Source organism: Lepisma saccharinum, chromosome 11, assembly GCF_977018435.1.
Source record: "Lepisma saccharinum chromosome 11, izLepSacc3.1, whole genome shotgun sequence".
Classification (NCBI taxonomy): domain Eukaryota; kingdom Metazoa; phylum Arthropoda; class Insecta; order Zygentoma; family Lepismatidae; genus Lepisma; species Lepisma saccharinum.
In genome coordinates, this window is record NC_139239.1 from 70,859,827 (window position 1) to 70,880,927 (window position 21,101).

General features: G+C 39.6%; 1 protein-coding gene across 1 annotated transcript in view; it reads left to right on the top strand.

Annotated features, from left to right (window-relative positions):
* The window catches only part of LOC145995068 (allatostatin-A receptor-like), a 153,612-nt gene that overhangs the window by 38,000 nt on the left and 94,511 nt on the right, over window positions 1-21,101 (top strand). The window contains exons 4-5 of the mRNA XM_083131600.1: window positions 11,583-11,696; window positions 18,654-18,800. Coding sequence (XP_082987726.1) covers window positions 11,583-11,696; window positions 18,654-18,800 — 261 coding nt within the window. The remainder of the gene's footprint in view (window positions 1-11,582; window positions 11,697-18,653; window positions 18,801-21,101) is intronic.

The following is a 21,101-nucleotide window of genomic DNA, read 5'->3' on the forward strand; positions in this document are numbered from 1 at the left end:
CACGTCGCTTCTCTGCCATGAGGATAACTGTATGAAATTGATGCGGGACACTGAGGAAGAACACCATGCCCAGACCGGGATTGGAACCAGGAACTTTTGCTAAGCCCCCGAGTGGATAAAATGTATTACTCTTTAATATAGTTCGATCTAAACGACGAAATATTTGAGGTACATTAGCATAAAGGCACAATTGTAACGAACAGCAATAGAAGGATCTAGAATTGGAAAAAAAAATAAAGTGGTAGGTGGGGAAACATTGTACCCTAGGATTGGAACTTTGCAAATGACTGAAAAGGAACAAGGTAACTCCTTCATTAAATTTGGCACATACAGGAGATGTACTACGTAGAACTTTCAGCAAAAAATGCAGGCTCGACCAGGACTCGAACCCGGGTCTCTGGCATTCCGTTAGATTGCTATACCACTGAGCTGAGACGATTACAGCGGAAGAAAAAATCAAGCGAAGCCAGGCCGACTTGGTAGCTCAGTGGTGTCGGCCTCTGTGGCTGAGTGGTTAGCACAGCGCGCTGCAATGCCAGAGGTCCCGGGTTCGAATCCCGGCTAGGACATGGATGTTTCTGTTTGTATGTAATGAGAAAAACCGAGAAAATATTAATATTGATATGAGTGAAAGTAGGGAAAATGCGTGAATGACGGGGAATACTACCGCATAGAGGTATTCCTTTTATTAAAAAAAAAGTGGTAGAACAATGGCACGGAATGCCAGAGACACGGGTTTGATTCCTTGTCGAGCCTGCATTTTTCGCTCAAAGTTCTACAAAGTAACTCCTTGTCTGCAGATGTGCGTTTGTTTTTTGTGTGTAGTCAAAGAATACAGTGTTCGTTTACGGGCTGTTATAAATTGAAATAATGCGAGTAGCACTTCAGTCCGGAGGTGTGGGTTCGATTAGGGCTACATGTGCAGAAGGAGTGGACTGCAAAAAATTTACTTTGAAGTTCATGTCTCCTAGTATGTTTTCTCCAAGACACCTGTGGGATATGCAACCCGCTAATACGGAAAGTACGTTGGTTTGCTTTACACAGGCGTTTGGACACATTTCAGGTTTGCTATGTCAGACTTGCTTTGAGCTAAGGCTTCACAAACATTAAGGTTTTGATCGATTGATTGAATTGTTGTTTAAAGTCCACTTTATTCACATATAGGCTAATCGGGACTGGACCTGCAGTTTAAAGTGGGATCCGAACCACCGTGCTGCCTCCACCGGATTACAAGGCGACGACGTTCTCACTGCGCCCATTGGGGATGCACAATAAAATAAAGGCATAGAAAGAGTAGTTCTATGTCTATTCTCAGGCCTCCCCGATGTAATCCAGGGGACCCGGGTTCGATTCCCGGTTGAGGCACATAGTTGTTCGGATCCCCCTTTAAACTGTAGGTCCAGTCACGATTAGCATATATGTGAATATAGTGGACTTAAAACACCAACTCAATCAATCAACTATGTCTATTCTCTTGCGGTTCACGAGAGGTTAATTCGATCCACAGATTTTCAAGATCATTTCATAAAACTGGACTTGGAAAATGAAAAATATCAACGGCAGCGATTAAGGTTGCGACATTTTTACGTACGTGACAGGAATTTATGGTTTTTGATGGTAACTGATGGCGAGTATGCTGGCATTGTTGTTGTTATCTCAGACGCTACAATGCATTATTTCGCTAATTATATGATGCAATTGATTTAATAGACACTCATAACGAACACCCATGTTCATGCCAGGATTCCAAACCCTCGACGCCTGGGGCCGTAACGTGCCGTGGTAACCACTCCCCCCCGGAAATTGGCGCTGCTGCTTTCAGGCTTTAGAGACCGGCATCCACTACCATTGATTCAAAAAGCTCCCCAGTTACCTTGACGATGCTGGATCAGCATTGAAAATTTGCAGCTCAATCAGAGATCGAACCCAGGACCGCCAGCTCCAAGTGCAGGAGCGGTAACCATTCGGTTGAGCAGGAGCTTCATGTGCTTGCTCTCTGATGTGAATTTTTCTTCCAAAATAATTGCGTTGCTTCCAAGATATGCACTTCTTGTTTACACCTGAATAGAGCAATGATTGCGGCAACCCACCCCCCTAAAAAAGCATAACATTTAATTGGAATGATGACTCCTATAATTTCCTTTTACTTCACTTTCAGTAAAAATCAAATACAGTTTCTTGAATTTTATAATCATCTAGGCCGTATAATTTGATATTTAGACATCAATTCATCAACTGGGGAAGAAAACACGAGGACCAAGGTACTTTTTGCCGCAGAGGTTTCTGATGAGAGGCTGGCGTGTTTGAATTAATTTTAGCAGAGATAGAGTTCACGTTTTGAGAAAATCTTGTTAGTAGCGAGTGAGAAACAGAGAGAGGTGTGGGAGAGAGAATTATCATTCATATGTATATGAAAAGCGAATTTGCATTTCGTGATGTTGCGTTAATTTTCTGTGTAAATACATGGACGAATTATTTTCTTTAATATCATGGAATTCGTGTAAAGCGCTTCAGTGCATTGCGTATGTTCATGTTTCGGGAATGAAAGACGCGGTATTTAGGTGGATTTCATGTAACGTCAGGATTCCCACCGCCGTCATGTTTGCGGCAAAGCTTGTCATCTGCAAGGAAATAACAACCACTCAGCGTTCGTTACACCTGCGCCAAGTGCGCGTTTGTTGTTAGTTGACACGCACCTTCTGCCTTTAGGGCTTTATGTTAGTCGGTTACAACCCTTTTATCGGACTTCTCAAAGGCTTCTAAGGGTTAGTAGGATCAAGCCCTTGCGAGGTCTGTGGTGTAGGATTTATTTTTAATTATCACCTATGTAGGTTTGAAATGAAAGATCATTAAGATCTTTTACTCGAAGATTTATTTAAACTTCCTGATGATATACAAACACTTTTCAAACAGACAATTCACCCGATACAACTTGTAGGCCTAAACCTATTAGTTGTACCGAAGTTTATAACCCTGGTCTTTTTGATGATGCAGGAGAACGCCTTATTCAGAGTTGGGTTTGTGGAATATCTGCCAAATGGAGTACAAGTACATCTGCCAATCCGAAGATTGAAGCAAGATATTACCCAACGTCCCCTCAACCATAAGCCTTTCGGCAACCAGGAGAATGTCCCGTAGGCTTACAAAAGTCTAGCTCTTTTATATCATAATTTTGTTTACAATTTACCATGGTTACTACATAGTTGTTTAATACTTCCATAGTTTCATCATTTTTCCTGAATTAAGTCAAACAATTCATTACCTATTGTAACATTAACAATAACACATTTTTAAAAGAAAAGATTCCAACATAGATTAATACAATACAGATTGAATAGTTTTTTTTTTGCTTGAAAAAGCATGTGTTGACAGGGGCGACACATAGTACTGTGTCAAATGTCGGTAACATTGCATAAAAATGCAACGAAAACGCCAACTCTAGTTCACCTGTGTTTATTTACTTGAACCAGCTACATGGAATCAGTTTGTTTTCGTATTTATTAGTCGTCCGGATTCTTCTTGAAATATTTGCATCCAGTAAGTAACCTATGTTTCCCGTTCGGGGGGGGGAGGGAGATAGTGATCATCGATGACCTTGAGTACAGATTAACTGAGAATTCCAAGACTCAGCCATTATCTTATATGTTTCCCTTTAAGGTTTGTTCAAGGGCAGTAATTTGAAATGTTGAGTTGTTCAAAAACAGTAATTTCACTCCTTTGCCTTAACAATTTGGGATATGCAGGCCTCAGTGACGGAGTAGTTAGCACAACGCACTACGATGTTAGGGCTCCCGGATTCGAATCTCGGCCTGGGCATGACTGATCTTAACGACTTGCCAAATATAGCAGAGAAACGAAGTAAAATAAATCAATCAATTTAAGGTACTTTGATATATCATTAACATGTTTTAACCAAGCAGTGCTTTTTTCTGACAGTACGCAAAACTTTCTACCGGCACCTTTTCTCATGAATAGGATAATAATTAATAACAGTTTGTGTTAATGAATGAAATGAAATAATCAAGTACAAGAGTGCAATTTTCAAGATGAATTTAACTTTGAATGTTATCATTTTTATCGTCAAACTTATCAACACCTTTCTTTCAAATAAAAAAATAACAAGGAAACGCTACTTTCAAGTATGATAAAAAACACCAGTTCAATCCATTTGTACTAAAAGTCACAGAGAAATGTCATATATGAACTTACCTGACAAGAAATGTTCACCCCACCGCTCTGTACTGTTTGTTTTGTTCATTAATGTTGGCACAATTTATTCTCGCCATGACGGCGTATTCTAATCAACAATCGGAAAATTCTGTGCCGTGATTTGCACCTTCTGTTCTTTCTCGGAAAATTCTAGGATAAACGTGAGTGCCTGTTAGACCTAAACAACCTACATTGCAAAAGGTATACCATCATAAACAAGGTTGAAATCTTGCCCCAGCCCGCTTGAATTCGGAATGTTTACAAGAACCCGCTACAATCATGACTGCTCGATCCCACAATGCAACAGTTTGTGACGTAGGTGAAACACATAAAAAAAATACACAGAAGCAAATTTCTTTTTTCCGTTCAACTGAAACCAAATGGTAACCGCAAACGTAGCATACGAACAAACCACACCAGCGCCCCTAGCGGCAGGCAGGGAACCAACGCAAACCGGAAACCGGCCTGGCAGTGAAACAACAATTTTCCGTGTGGATGGTGGCAGGAGCCACCGAAAGTAATGCAACCATTTTGAGTAAGTTGCGCGGGAAATGTTAATAATTTGCTTACAAGTGTTTATTAAACGTAATTGTTGAATCATAAAAAAGTGATAATATATTCTGATTTCAGTCAATCATTTACTGAAATACTACGAGGATATTTACATTTTATCGAGGTGAAACTGTACATACAATTTGATGCCATTTCCTCTTGCCAAATTAGCATGGAATAAATCGTGCTCATCCACACAGAATACACGAATTATTATGTTTTAATTTCTCATACGTGACAACACAGAGATCATATGATAATCATGTTTACAGAATTATTATTTATGTTATTGATAGTTTGCTTTGCGTGTGAACATGGGCGTATCCAGCGAAGGTCAAGGGTGACAGTAGAAGTTCACTCAGGAAAACGAATGGTGAAAAAAATATTTGGTCCATATTTTTTTTGCGTAGAAAAGTAAAATAAATGTTATTCCATTTTCAATTAAATAAAAAAAAAACATTACCACAATTTCGAAGTATTTATCCCTTACCCTCCCTGGGAAAGTGCTGCTTGTCCCTTGAATAAAGCCTGGGTACCACCAGTAGCGGTGGTTGGGTGCCAACGTTGGAGAGAAAAGGACAGTACTTTTTCTTGGTAGACAAGGCTTAGCAGTAAGAGGTCATAGTGCAGAGGCAAAAACTTAAAAGCCACCACTGGGAACGTATATGGATATGAAAACAGTTCACCGGCTACCACGAACTAGCGATTACACCAGCCTGCATGGGTTTGGATGACTCGCAGATAACTGTTGTCTCTGAATAATTTCAGCATGCTGATTCCAAAAATGAAATCCATTTTTATCCATCACATCCAGTTTTTTTCAGAAAACAGCAATATATTAACTGCCTTCATTTCACAATAGATGGCTCTGTTTAGATGGTGGTAAAATATTGGTTTTCTACAATACAAATCCTCCAATTTTGAACTATCAATGCACATAGAACAGTAAGCATTTAATCCACCTTTCATCTTTATAAGACACATTGACATGAAAATTGTAAACTTTGATTAAGTTCCATTTTGGAAATTCCTCATAAAATCTTTAGCACAAAATGTCCAAAACTCAATGTTATAATGTAGTCAGTTGATTGAACTTAATAACGTGGAGAAAAATCTTGATCTAGAGGAAAATCCTGACGTGATGAGGGAAAATGGATGTCATGTGCGTGATAAGCACTGAAAATACTTTCAGAATCACTTATTGATTTGGAAACAACCTACGTTTCCATTGCATAAATTTATTTTGATTCCTTAAGTAAAAGATGTAATGTAAAGCGAATGTGAGAATTTTTATTGTGAAATTGTGAAAAATCCTGACGTGTGAAAAAGGATGTCATTTCCGTAATCAGCGTTCAAAATACTTCCAGAGTTGACTTGAAATCATCCGACTTTTTTCCCCCCAAATGCAGGGCTGTGTTATCATGACCACGGTGGGAACAGGGGAGATTAACCCCTACTCCACAAGACTCAAATATACCTGACAAAAAGTAAATTTTCTATGTCGGATTTGATTATATCCCCCCCGTCCCTTTCTTTTCCCATAACATTACAACACTCAGATATCTAACACAAATGTTTCTAAGCGATTTTCAAATGTGTTTTCACGAAGGACATACAAAGTGCCTTCCTTTTAACGTAATGATTGCAATCACTGACAATACATCTTCCCATGGGCGTGACGAGAGGGAAAGTTTGGGGTTTCAACCCCTCCCAGAAATATCTTCCAAATAGTTGTTGTATTGAAACTAAAGTATAAAGCATGTAAAATGAGCTTAAATTGTCCATTACTTGCATGTCGCAATATTTATATAAAAATATTCTCAGTTTCTTGTCGATGGAGAATGTAGTACAGTTGCATCATAAGCAGTTGAACGCCATGCGCTAGAATTAAGTTTTTGTCAACTTTAAAGCTACTCAAATATTAAGAATATACTTCGAAAATCCACTGGCTCTCATAAAAAGTGAGTGAAAAAGCTAATTAATATTATCTAAATTGCGCATCATGGCATGTACACTCGAAATATTCAGTTTCTACTTTCCATATTTGTACATATATTAGATTTTGGCTCATATTTTACATATGTTAGTTATTTTTACATATTATTTCCATATTGCAGAACATTTCTCAACATATACTCCATATTCGTGTCCCCGTGTGACCGAAAGAATTGGGTGAATCTCTTGCGAATAACTGGCAAAGTTCGAAGAGACGTTAAACAAACGAAAGTTTACTAGACCTTTTTCATGTCCTGCAATTGCGTTATATACAAGATTTCTGTCATGTGAACAATTATGTCTTCTTCTTTAAAACCAAATTTATACCCTCCAGTTGTTTGTTTCTGCTATTGTAAAACACTTGAAATTCCTGTTTATTTACAATTGTTTTCAACAATAGAAAACAAGGGCTCGAACAACGGGTCCTGGTTGGTACAAACGATATTTTGGTAAAGTTGAAAGAGAGTCCCAAGTCGAACAGCCCATTGTTAATCCCACCCTCGTTACTACTGTACGGACGCGTTAAGAAGCGGCGTGCAATCAGAACGCAGAACGGCAGAACGTGACCAAATTCTGTCTCCTCGTTGGTTGCCATGTGGCTGGGGGGTTTCTACGTTGCCACGTTCGCACAAACACACGGACAGGCTAATCAGCTGTTGGCAAGCTCGGGCATTCTGGCAAGCATGAAACATTTTATCTTCCTGCTCTACACAGCAACCGAAAACCTTCACTGAAAGAACCTTTGTTGTGTTTTTATTATGGTACATTGCAAGCATCACCTACCGGCATCTTTTTACTTATGTTGTATCCTATCACAATTACCAACAAAAGAAAATGCGTCTTGTGTTATGAACAACACTGTGGCAAATCGTTCTCCTTTGATTTCATGCCGCCTCTCTTTGCCTTCTTTGTCACGCCGCGATTGTTGAAGCTTCAGAACGTACAAATGAAATGTATTTCTTGGAAATTAGGTCAAATTACGTATAAACAAATTACGTACAACTTCGTTTCGTTAACACGTTTTTAAATTATATTTTGAGGAACCTACAAAAATTCACCTCCAAAACAGAATTTTACAGAACTGAGTGAGTTACTGTAATACGGAGAAGAATTTATCAAGAACAAATCAATTGTGTGTGAATTGATTGATTGAGTTGGTGTTTTAAAGTCCACTTTATGCACACTACGGCTAATCTGGAATGGACCTACAGTTGGAAGTGGGATCCGAACCACTATGTGCCTCGACAGGGTATCAAACCCAGGACTACTTGATTACAAGGCGACAACACTTACCCTACCACTGTGCCATCGGGGAGGCACATGTGGGTTTGTGAAGTGAGATAATTTGGGAGCTATATGAGAATACACACTCTGGCAATACAGAGTTCAATAAATTACAACGAAACGCTTGGCAATTGCTCGATTTCCTTAACATTAATGATACATTTGGTACATGTGTTATTAATGCTTTGAGGCTACCAGTATGTAAAAACATAAATGAATGAAAGAACAGAAGTAGTAGTTAAATAATCAGTTGTTTTTGCTTACCGGCTACCATTGCAGTGGCGCTATTCCAAGATCATCTTCATTGTTGGTTAGTAAAGGAATATCTTCATCTGAGCTACTACTGTCACTGCTGTCTTCCCGCCCAAGTGAAATTACAAAATCTTCCATTTCCTGCTCTTCAACTCCCTCCTTTTCCCATGCTTCGGAAATAATCTTCCTTGTGTGGTCTATAGCCGAACGCCACCTATCTGCTGTCACATCCCCGATAGCCTGTTCTGTCAATTGCAAAACTTTAGACGGCGTAAAAGGTGGCAAAGTGTTCCTCTGTGCTACCAGCCCTTTGACCTGTGCCCAAATAAGTTCGATTGCATTGTTCATACAATGATAAGGCGAGAGACGGACCACCGTATGTCCCGCTTCTTCTGCAAGCTTGTCTATTCGATATATGGGGAACTGGGGTTTGTGTAACATAAGGAGCTGCAGTAGTTCAGCCTTCCTCATGTTTCTGTGGACTCGCGAAAATCCTGAAGTAGGTCAATCCGGCAACAGCGCGTCGCTACCAGAGTGGGTGGTCCCACGCCGCTTGCTAGCGCGTCCCGACAATAGTTGCGCCAGAAGAAACGATTTTGTAGCACACGTTGGTGATTGGCTTCTGGTTTCTTTTCAAGAAACTCACGGTAATAGCTATAACGCCGAGACTGAATTTTATGTAGCTCGTGTACATTAAAACGGTAATTTTTTACAATTTTAAGTCCATATTTTGGTGAAAATAACTAAATATGTGTTACATATTTAGCACAAGTTATCCTCAAGGTTTTGGAAATCACTAAAGATTTGCCGGATCGCAAATGTCTGAACAGGAACAGGGAAATAATTTTCTACTCGTATATATTCAGAATCGGTCTATCATTATCTGATTTTCAGAGATCCTGAAGATTCGGAAAATTTCGAATGGTAAAAGTTTTCCGTCGGAAATGCGTTGGAAATGGTGATTTTAATGCAGAAATGCGAAAGATCGATTTCAATTCGATATTTTCATGCACATAGGAAAAGTAAATGGGAAAAATATGATAAGCCCAATTTTTATCGATTTGCTGTTGTCGATGCCATTCTACAGCTCCGTCAGTGTAGTTTTGTATGTTGTAATAGTACAGACGAAAAAATTATGATTCCGATAAAAAAATCCCTCCAAATTCAATTTTTCTTGACGTGCCTCTCCATTTGACAGAGAAACTGACTTTAGATATCCAGATCAGTATAAAGAAATACTCGTCAGTATAAAGAAATACCCGGTAATATTTTTAAGTACTTATAACTATTATTTAAAAATTGTATATTGTATATTGTATATTGATAAATATAATGCAAGATGTTCAGGAGAAGAAAAAATCCGCACCATTGTAAATGTACACATTATATCCTTCAACAAGATGGATTTGATAAAGCATTTATACATAACGATTACTTAAACTTTATTTAATTTTAATATTGCTTCTGTATAAACATCTGCATTTGCTTCAAAACAAATAATATGAGTGTTGCCAGTGGAAATTAACAAAAAATTAAAATTGAATGGCCGGAAGGATATTAAACATATTGCGTTCTTGTTACTGTTAATAATAAATACCAGTGTGCAATTTTTGCTTGCCTAAAAGAGAGTGGTTATTCTGTTTACGCCTGAAGCTAACAACGGTTGACATCCTCCCCTCCCGTCCCCTTTTCAAAACAAGAAATTTAATGATCCCATAGTACCTAGCTTATAAATGCAGCAAAACATAATTCAAGCATAACCTTACGAAAAGCATCCAACATGTTTCGAATGAGATATCATTATCACACGAATAATGTGTTTACTTTTCATTATTCTGGGACATCATAGTTTTTTCCTCTGTACTTCGTATGTAAACATCCAATTGTTATTAGTTAGTATATTTTCAATTGGAAAATGCGCTTCGTGAAGATGATTATTGTAGTTTTTTGGAGGTATCGTATTTTACGCATTTCTATCGAGGATGTGGAACATATTTATGATATTTTCAAAGTTCTGAGGCTAGAGATATGAAAACTTGATCCATTACTCGCCCGCTCCCGTCCGAAGCAGCTATTGAACTCGAACTGCCCACCTGAAGGAAAAAACTTTTCACCGTCCATCAGTACACAAGTTGGTGCGTTGGTGGTACCTATCAGCGGGTGGGTACTGCTTCTCCGATTGGCACAGTTGCATCGTCGACGCTTTGTAGTCGAGGTGTCCAGGGTTTGGTACCCGGGAGGAGTACGCTTGTTCGGATTCCACTTTAAACTATTGGCCCAGTCCCGATTAGCCTTCCTGTTCATAAAGTTGACTTAGAAACTGAAAATGAAACAGCGCGCGGACACTTGAACACCAAGGATCTCTACTGCACGTAGGTACAGTAAGGTTATTTCCGTAACAAGTCTAGCCGTTCTGCATTCGTAGCTTAGAAGCGAACCAGAACTCCATAGCCTTGAATCAATAAATGAGCTGCTGACGTGTCTTGAATTCAAAATGAGAGAATTAAGTCAAACATTATATGGAATGACCTGAAAGATAAAATTAAATTTTAAAAAAAAATAAAGGGCGTTAAGTGATCTATTTTCAATCTACACTACCGAAGTCTTCCGATTCGAGGCCCGGTCTGGGCATGGTTGTTCTTTGCGAGCACCCATTCACAATTTCATCTAATCATCACTCAAACTTATCGTCGCGATCAGCCACGGAATTGCGACGTAAAATTAAAAAATACAAATCCCAGTCAATTTTTCCTTTCCTTTCTAGAACTCTTAACAATCTGTCTTTGATTCGTGTGTAACATGGAGATTACACGTACTGGGGTATTAACATTCCCTATCATGGGGTTATAACTTGACTTAGATTTATACAACGGTAGCCAATCACGTAAACTTATCTAACAACGAACGATTTTGTGTGTGAGTCTCCACGTGGGTAGCAGTTGTTTATCTTTAAGCGTTATCTTTCATCATCTTCTCAGTTTTCATCATCATTGTTGCCGACCTCAGCGGTGGAATGGTTAGCACAGCACGCTACGACGCCATCCGTTCCGGGTTCAAATCCCAGCCTGGGTGTTCTTTGTGAGTGTCCCTTCATCAATTTCATCATGTCATCACTCATCAGCATCTATGCGATTAGCCAAAAGTGGAAGAAAAGCGAAGTAAAATAAACAAATCAATCAATCATCCTCATTGTTGCCGTTAGCCGAAAGTGTAAGAAATGTGACGTAAAATAAGAAAAAGAGAGGTTCTCGTTTGTAATGCAGCTCACTTTGTCACTTCTTGTCTTGCAGGTTCATGCTTGGCCGTTGGATCTTCTACCCTGGATTTTGCCCCGTCGTTATCCTGATGCAACACGTGTCTGTAATAGCAAGTGTCTACACTCTCATGGCAATAGGAATAGACAGGTAAGGTTCGTTGCTTGTTCTTCAATATGGCATAATGTTTACAGGACGGGGTATCCAAAGTTGAGTTTGACTAATCTATATTGTCTGTGTTTTCTTGTCGTGCTTTCCTTCACCCTCTCCAAGCAATTGTTACTGGAGCCTTTGACAAAAGACATGACATTTCTTTCGACTTTGTTACCTTTCTTCCTACTGAACTGATTGTTCAGTAATCCAATTTCGCACAATCCACATCACATGCATGACAAATAGACCAGAAACACACACACACACACACACATATATATATATATATATATATATATATATATGGCGGAGGGGTGCAAGGGGTGATTCTTCCATGTAGTACACCCAAATGTCAACCTCACTTCCACGTAGTACACGGTAACTGCTTCTTGCAGACCAACGAGGCTCTGGCGTGTGGTCCTACAGCCAGTATAATACTTTGCAGTGCTGCGTGGTCCTGCATATGTCCATCTATGTGCTGAGTGCCCATTTAGAGCCTCAGCTTTAAGCTGATTTATTTGACGTAGAATCTCGCTTTGTGTTCCATCAGTTAACAGTAATGCCTTGTAACCAAAAAGCCCTGTATTAGATTTCTGGTATTTAAGTGTCTAGTAAAACTAGGCCCGATTAGTCCCACTCGCGATAAATCCGCCATGATTGATGCAATTAAAACCACCCTATATCAGGAACATATTGCCAAGACAAATGTTGTTTGCAAAAATGTCTTTACGCACGCACACGTACGCCCACAGACTGGTGCACAACATTATCAACATACACAGATGAAAATTATAGGTTTCTGAAATTACACTTCCAAGAATTGAACCGTGGATGCTTTCCAAGAACTTAATATCTTGAACAATATGAGGTTTCAGCTTAATTAAATCCTTTTAAGATTGAAGATCTTTATTATCACCAGTGTATTCTTGGAAATCATGAGAGAACGTATTGGAAAGCTCTTTGGAGGAGTTGGTAACTACTAAACAGAATCATAGTATGCAGCGTTTAATGGCTGGAAATACGGGAACGTTAAGTGGAAAGGTTTCTTTGTAGCATCTAAGGTAGAACTTTACAGTTCTGACGTCAATTAGAAATAATGAAAGTTAAGATAAAGTTATCTTCATATCAGGTAACGCTAGAGGCAACCAAAAATGTTTCTCGTTAATTTCACGTCGTCTTCTAAATCTCTAGTTTCAAATCGACATTGACAAAAAAAGTAAAAAGTAAAGTGCTCCCCTGTGCTTTGCACCACGCCATGAAGGCGTATAGGTGATGTGGAATTAGGCCCCACACTTTCTTGATCACGGCCGAAGTTGGTGTGATGTGAAAAAATCTCGGTTCTCTACCGTCGGGGATCGAACCCGGGTCTCTCGCATGGTAGTCAGACGCCATAACAATTTTTTAAAAGCAAAAGGAATATTCCTAAGCGGAATATCATTTTTTTGTTAATTTTTACACATATCAAATTTCTCTAATTCTCTTGTATTCGAATTAGGACAATCACAAACATCCATGTCCGAACCAGGATTCGAACCCATGACCTTTGGCATTGTAGCGCACTGTGCTAACCACTCCGCCACGGAAGTCGAGAACGAGTGCGCTACCGCGGCTCTTGGCATTGATAATAAGTGACTGACAGTCGCGGTGATTAGGGGGGGCAGTTGCCCCCACTTTTCGCCACTTTTGCCCCCGCACTATGCTAAATCTTATCTACAAAGGGAAATATACTGAATTCGCCCTCCCCGTTTTGGCACCTTGGCCCCCCGGTTTTGGAACCCAATCGCCGCCACTGGTGACTGAATATATATGAACACCTTACCGAGTACAATGAAACATTGAAACATTAGCCCCGTCTAGTTCGCTGCACTCTTTGACACTAGGTGTATTGTACGTGTATCCCGGTGTAAGGCTGCTGCAAGAAAATGACGTTCAACCAAGTGGACGAATAGCTGTGTTCAAGTTCAGAAGATTCAACAAATGCCTCTCTGCTGCTTGAAACGTTAATTTGATTAGTTAGCACGCACCATGTGCTCATACACCACACATTGCACGCTCCAGAACGTAGTGCAAACGGTGCAGACACCGTGTAACCAACTATCCGCGCAAGTGTATAGAGAGTCAAAAAGTGCAGCCAACTAGACGGGGCTATTGAATTAAAGTAATCTCACCACCTACACTCTCTCTCTCTCTTGCCCTGGCCCATTAAAGATTGCTCATAGGAAATTCTAACTTGCATTTTGTGGTTTTTAGAGGCACTTTGCACAGTGATTCAGATTGAATTGAGTATAAAGTGGAGTTCTAACAACAAACGTTGCTTTTCTACATATGTAGGGTAACACGACCATGCAAATTCACAACGATTTCATGAAATTGATTGATTGATTGAATTGTTGTTTTAAGTCCACTTTATGCACAGAAAGGCTAATCTGGTCCGGACCTACAGTTTAAAGTGGAACCCGAACCACTGTGCCATGTGCCTCCATCATGAATTTAACAATGGAAGTAACAATCGAGAACCCACATACAGGTCGGGACTCGAACCTGGACGCTATCGGTGGTGCGATCCTAGCTCAACCATTCAAAGCATCGGATGCGATTGTAAATATAATTTGAAGACAAAAACTGATAACAAACAATACAATCACACAGTAACAAATTCAAGTACGAAAGTAAGTACATTAATTGTGCACACTTCTAAAATTTGTCACGAAACAACAAAAGGCATCAAAAATGTCTTTCAAAGTTTATTGTATTGATTAGGTAACATATTGAGGAAAGCGGTGACAGTGTTTCGTATGGTTCCAAGCCAAGAGATGAACCATTCCTCAGATGAGTTTGTATTCTAAAAATGATGAATTTTAAAACGCTTTGTTAGAAGTTTCGGATATGACAAGGAGTTGCTGCTATCTAAGAGCGAAACTGCTTTCAAAACATGTTTCATGCTTTTACCAAAAGTATTTAAATTGTTGGTTAAGGTGACTGACTTAATTAAGAGATCGCTGGTTCAAATCTAGCGACCAACCATTATGATGAGGTTCTTCCACCGTTTTCTCCATTCACTTGAGGACAATAGATAAATGAAAATCCTAATTGCGCTACTTAAACAAACAGATCATATCGAAAACAATAGTTTTCATGACTTGCATCCATTGATGTTGAAAATATGATTCCTCTCTACACTCCAGGCCGGATATAGTATACCTAAATATTATGCAATGGAGAAACTGTAACAATGTGGTCGCCGCAATTCCTAAGACATACACGTAGCTTTACGAGAGAAATTTGAGAGAGGAATTAATTAAAGAGACAGGAAATACCAGGGAACAGCTATTTCTGCATCAAGTGTTCAGCTTCCTCGGCGCCAGTCGTGACGTGTAAAGCTCGCTTAATGAACAAACTCTCCTCGTAATGCATCTCTCTCTTCCATCTCGTAAACAAAACATTTACGACACCTTTGGCCCGAAAGCAACAGAGAAAGATGGGAAAAATTGCGAAATTTCAACCACGGTGTGATACTCAGTCTGCAGGTTCTAAAATGTTCAAATAAATTCTGTGTGCAAGTACCAAAATTTTCAAACAAATTCTCAGTGTGCAAGTACTAAAATGTTCAAACAAATTCTCAGTGTGCAAGTACTAAAATGTTCAAACAAATTCTCAATGTGCAAATACTAAAATGTTCAAACAAATTCTCAGTGTGCAAGTACTAAAATCTTCAAACAAATTCTCAGTGTGCAAGTACTAAAATGTTCAAACAAATTCTCAGTGTGCAAGTACCAAAATGTTCAAACAAATTCTCAGTGTGCAAGTACTAAAATGTTCAAACAAATTCTCAGTGTGCAAGTACTAAAATGTTCAAACAAATTCTCAGTGTGCAAGTACTAAAATGTTCAAACAAATTCTCAGTCTGCAAGTTCTAAAATGTTTAAACCTAAAAATAGGTTTCATAATAACGTATGATGATGTACTTGCTTCTAGATGTTGGATTGGAGGATGGAGTATCAAATTCAAGGAAGAAAGTAACTGGAAATCATCCTTCACTAGTACAAGAAGTGAGTTTCAAGGCGAGAAATGTGTAGTATTAACACTGGGAAGAATCTGGCAAATTCTCAATCAGAGAGGTACTCGCATTGTCACTAATGAGCGTAAGTTCAAGGTCTGAAATACCGAGAGTACTCGTGCCGTCGTCCATTAATGAACAGAAGTGTTCGATCTGAGAAACCGAAGAATACTCACGCTGTCGTCCATAATAAGCTGAAGTGTTCGACCTGAAATACCCAGAAGTACTCATGTGGTCCACTAATGAGCAGAAGTCTTGGACCTGACCTAACAAAGGTCGTGTTGTCGACCATTAACGAGAAGAAGAGTTCGATGTTATATGCCAAGGGGTACTCATGTATTCCTAAACTGAGGAGCGGAGTTCGAATTGAGATACTGAGGGACTCACTGTAACGAACATTCTGTGCATTCAGAAATCAAATCACAACGCACTTCACACTCGGCGGCAACTTCAATTTTTCGAATCGTTTCCGAAGGACCTACCAAACAAGCAACTAATGTAAACAAGACAGGACTTGCCTGGAACACGGCTGAGGAATTTTAATTTCCTTCTAGTAGCTGTTGCATTCGACATGAACTCGTTTCCCACAAATGCCTTAGTGACAGCTGGTAGTCGCGAAACCACGCGAGAAATGCTACATCGGGAGTTCAAATTACCTCCGAAGAAAATCAATTCCATTGTTTTAACCTGGGGTTAACAAATGTTCCCTGCGTTGGTGCTGCTGCGAAACAAATTTCGTTGGAAAATTGTGCTTCATTCAAGCGAAATTTGACGAAATGCGTTCTAACATAAGCACACGCACAGAGAGAGAGAGAGATTACAGCTAATCCTGTATAACACAAAAGGTGCCCATTAATGAAGATCAGCACGTCACAACTTTCCCCAAACACGCACCCCTGTTGGATTCTGCGGAAAATTCCTCATCACCTATTTAAACCTGATGGGGTCACACAATGAACAAGGAAGTATGCAATGCGCTTAATGACTGAGGTAATTCAGATAATGGCAAAAGCAGTAGCAGTGTTGCCAAATAACTCAAAGAATTACCAGTGCCAATTTTGATTATTTTACGTAACTTTAATGCCACTTTTGGCTAAACGTGAATGGATAGTGATAAGATGAAATACATGAAGGGACAATCACGAACAAATACAGGATGTTCGGGCTAAATGTGTAGAAAAATACACACACATGTGTTAGTATCTGTAAAGTTTATTAACTTTTTGGTCCTGTTTCCGTTCAAACTAACTCAGCAAGTTTATATGTACGCTGGTACACCTCAATGTGGGTACCATTTGTAGCTCGACTGATATCCAAACGATACTCAAGCTCGTGTCGAATGTTGAGCAGAATTTGAGGCGTTATTAGCGAAACCGCTTCAAAGATACGCTCTCTCAAATCACCAAAATCGTGAACTTCCCTCTTGTCACAACATATTTCATGAAGCCCCATGCAAGAAAGTCTAATGGTGTCAAAACTGGGGATCTCGGTGGCCAGGCAGTTTCTGCGCATGCGTGAACCATGAAGTAGACTACTGAACTCTGGGATTGCTTGCATAGACTCTATCTCAAGTTTCTCAACAATACGGTGCCTCGAACGTGCTCCAGAGAGCTCCCAGTAGGGGAACTTCAATTCTAACCACCAAGTTTTCTTAGAACAATCTGACTGGAAAATCTCCAGAGGAAGCCTTTGTAAAGTTCACATTCTGTTTCTTCCGACTTCCATTACGCAAGAATGCTGAAATTCAAAGACGATGGGTATGCTTTCAGTCGCGAACAACAAGAATGGAAGACCACTTTTATCCAAATAGGCACGTTCTTCTGAAAACGTTTTCTTTGATTTAGCCTTCTCGGAATCTTTAAGAAAGATTTCTTCTCATCTTTCTTTTCCCATCAAAGATTTTGCGCAACATCTCGTATAGCCTGGATGGTTTATCCTTCGGTTTATTTACTTTAAGACATCCCCTCTTTCAGGGATAATTAGCGTAAAGCATTAACGTAGATCCCTAACCCGTGACTATGCGAGAGATTCTGGGTAACTGCCCAAGGAGTGAGGGAGAGAGAGAGAGAGAGAGAGAGAGAGGAGGATTTTTATTTGAACAAAACTTTAGGAAATTCAAAGTAAACTAATTACAACAAATTCCAATTATAACGTCGTGTGTAAATATTCTGTCTTGTGTTACAAAACTTTCCAGCTTCTATGCGCTTGTTTACCGAAAATCAACGATTTCACCAATGACGCACATCGCGCTACAAGTGCAGGGGTCCCGAGTTCGAATCCCGGCCTTATCTTTCATTATATTATGTTTGCGATTAGCCAGCCAAACGTGGAAGAAACGCGACGTAAAATAAAATGCATATTTGGGCTAAAAGATCAATTTATTTGCCTAGTTTTACTTGTTTGCTGAAGGAGGCGAAAGGGGAAAAGATTGGTTGATCAGGAGGGAGCAGTAGCCTCCTTGACCCCACTGGATTTCTCTATTGACATGGAAGAGTAGCACAAGTCTCGTCTTTGGATGTATGGTCTGATGATTGAACTGCAGAGATTCACACAGAGCATGTGTTTTAGTATATGCCTGGGCAACGCGCCGAATTTGTGAGAGAGCGCTATCGTATGCACGCGTAGAACTCAAGAGCTGAAAAGAGGGACATGAGTAAGCAAGATAGACGTAGAGTTCATTAGCAAATATTTGTAATTAAATGAATAAAGACTATATAGCTACATATTTAAACACTTTCTTGGTATAATTACTTTGAGTATACATATGTAATGTATAGTACAATGAAAACACAACCTTTGGGCTTTTTTAAAGTCCTTGCGGTACCTAAAAATGTCTCTGTGAAAAGTCATAATGTCATTTCATTACTGATCTGAACTCCTCTGTATGTATTTCTCAGATACAATGCAGTAATTCATCCACTGGAAAGACGAATCAACACATCCAGAACCAAGTACATTATTGGAGGAATATGGGTGGTCGCCTTTGCAATCTCTGTGGTCCAGTTGCATGTTGCGAGCGCAGAAAGATTCTACTATGCTGGGGAGTAAGTACGTTTTAATTTTGTTGCATTTTCTCTCATATCATAATATATAACGCAATGAGCGTTCTTTGAATTTGTTTTCAAGTCCATTTTATTCACAGGCTGCTCGGGACTGAACGTACAGTTTAAAGTGAGATCTGGGCTACTATGAGCCTCCACCAAGTATCGAGCACAGTGCACCTTCCTTACAAAGCGACGACGTTACCACTACGCTATCTGGAAATGGAATAAAGATTATAAAATAGAGTGAACAAGGCACATGGCCATATATACACACCTTAATTTGATCATTCTGGTATGCAATTGGCCACGCTGCAACTGTAACTTGCTGCTGCATCTTCAGTGCCATCTTGGTTAATGACGTAAGTTCTGAAATGAGAAAATGAATTTTCAAGTTTAATATGCCATTCACTATTTCCCTCTACATTGTACAGTATCACACTACATTTAATTCAAAAGTATTGCCACATTTCTGACTCACCCTGTATATGTAAAGAAACCTTGTATACAGGTTAAACTATTTAGTGCTCAGCAATATTGAAATTTATATTATTAATATTATTTTATCATTTTATAATTAAGCAGCAAAACATTGTTAACAACACACTTCAAAAGTGAACATTGACCTCATGTACTGATGTCCAGAAAGTAAACGCTCAGTTGATGATAGTAAGCTAAAATTCAAATATGAAAAATTTTAATATCAAATTGAACGAACTACACATGTCATTGCCAAGTCTGGGTCTTTGAGAGCCATATGCATATTGCCTTTCCAAGTAGAAGTTGTAGGTGAGTGACTACTGTTAAGGATTCAAGATCTTAAAGATGCCCGTTCGATTTGATTTTATTTGATTCAATTTACTTCGGTTTTCTGCCACTTTTGGCGAATCGCGAAGGTGAGGATGATTGATGAAATTGATGAAGGATCACTTACAAAGAACACCCATGCCCAGGCTGGGATTCAGACCCGTGGCCCCTGGCGTCGCAGGTCGGCTGCATTAGGCAGGGTTGTTAAAAGTCCATGGATTTTACAAGGGTTGGATAAAAAGTAATGGCAACACTGGTATAATTGGTACTTGACTGTATTGGCAGAGGAGCACGTGTTACATTCCTTCAAAGTAATCGCCCCTCATCTCTACGACCTTCTGTCACACGTATGGAAGGCGTCGTACACCGTCAGCGCGTCCATCTCTGTCGATGTCCCGCAGTGACCGCCCTATAGCACGTATGATGGCTTCGCGCGTGTCGTAGTGCTTCCCGCCCAGTGGTTCCTTCACTTTGACAAAACGGTCGTAATCACACGGTCTCATACCGGTGAATACGGCGGATGTTCCAGTACCTTCCACTACCAGTTATGCAGGAGCGCCGTCACATTGTTCGCAGTGTGACACCTTGCATTGTCAAGCAGGATGATGAGACACCGTGCCGTCGCTTCCTTCTTAATGCGAAACGAAGGTGGTGTTGCAAGAAGGTGCAGAAGTAGGCAGCGTTGACCGTCTGCCTGAGAGACGTTGTTCTTCTTGCATAAACATATTGTTAGGGCGCTTGCACTCTCGTCCTCTGCTTCAGAGCACTGCTGTTTTTGACTGAATAACATACAATCGCTCCCACTCACTATACTTCCTCGTCTGAAATTCCTTTATCAGCCACGAAACGCTTGTGGCGCTGTGACTCACCCCTTTCACGGGACAGCAGTGTTGCCATTACTTTTTATCCAACCCTTGTAAATAAATTCAATTCCGGTCCAGGACAGAAAATTATAAATGAATTCTGGACCGTAAATAACCTTTTTATCTGTAAAGTATGTAATTCGGTCTAGGATCCTTTTGTTCGGATGAATTTAAATAAGGTCCAGGAACCTTTTTTCCAGGATTAATTTAATAAAATGAAACAATATGCAACTTGGGCCGAATTTAAATTGTGCGAGAGAAAAAGGTCCCTGTCCTGTTTAAGAACCCAGTAGAACCCATTAGAATGTATAGTTTCCTGGATCATTAACAATCCCACGGTTTCTATATTTAAAGTATTTCAGTTCAGTCCAGGAACCTTTTTTCCTGATGAATTTAAACACGTTCCAAGTTCCGTATTGAAATGTAACGATACGTAACTTGGAACGAATTTAAATTTTACAAAAAAAAAAAAAGAAAAATACTGTCCTGTTGCAGAACCCAATATAATTTTTGGGTTCCCGGACCCTTTGACAACCCTGGCATTATGGATATACTTATTCTAGTATACTCTGTATATTCTGCAGTACATCAGAAAATAAATAACTTCATGCCGAGTTGTAATCTAGTTTCTGGA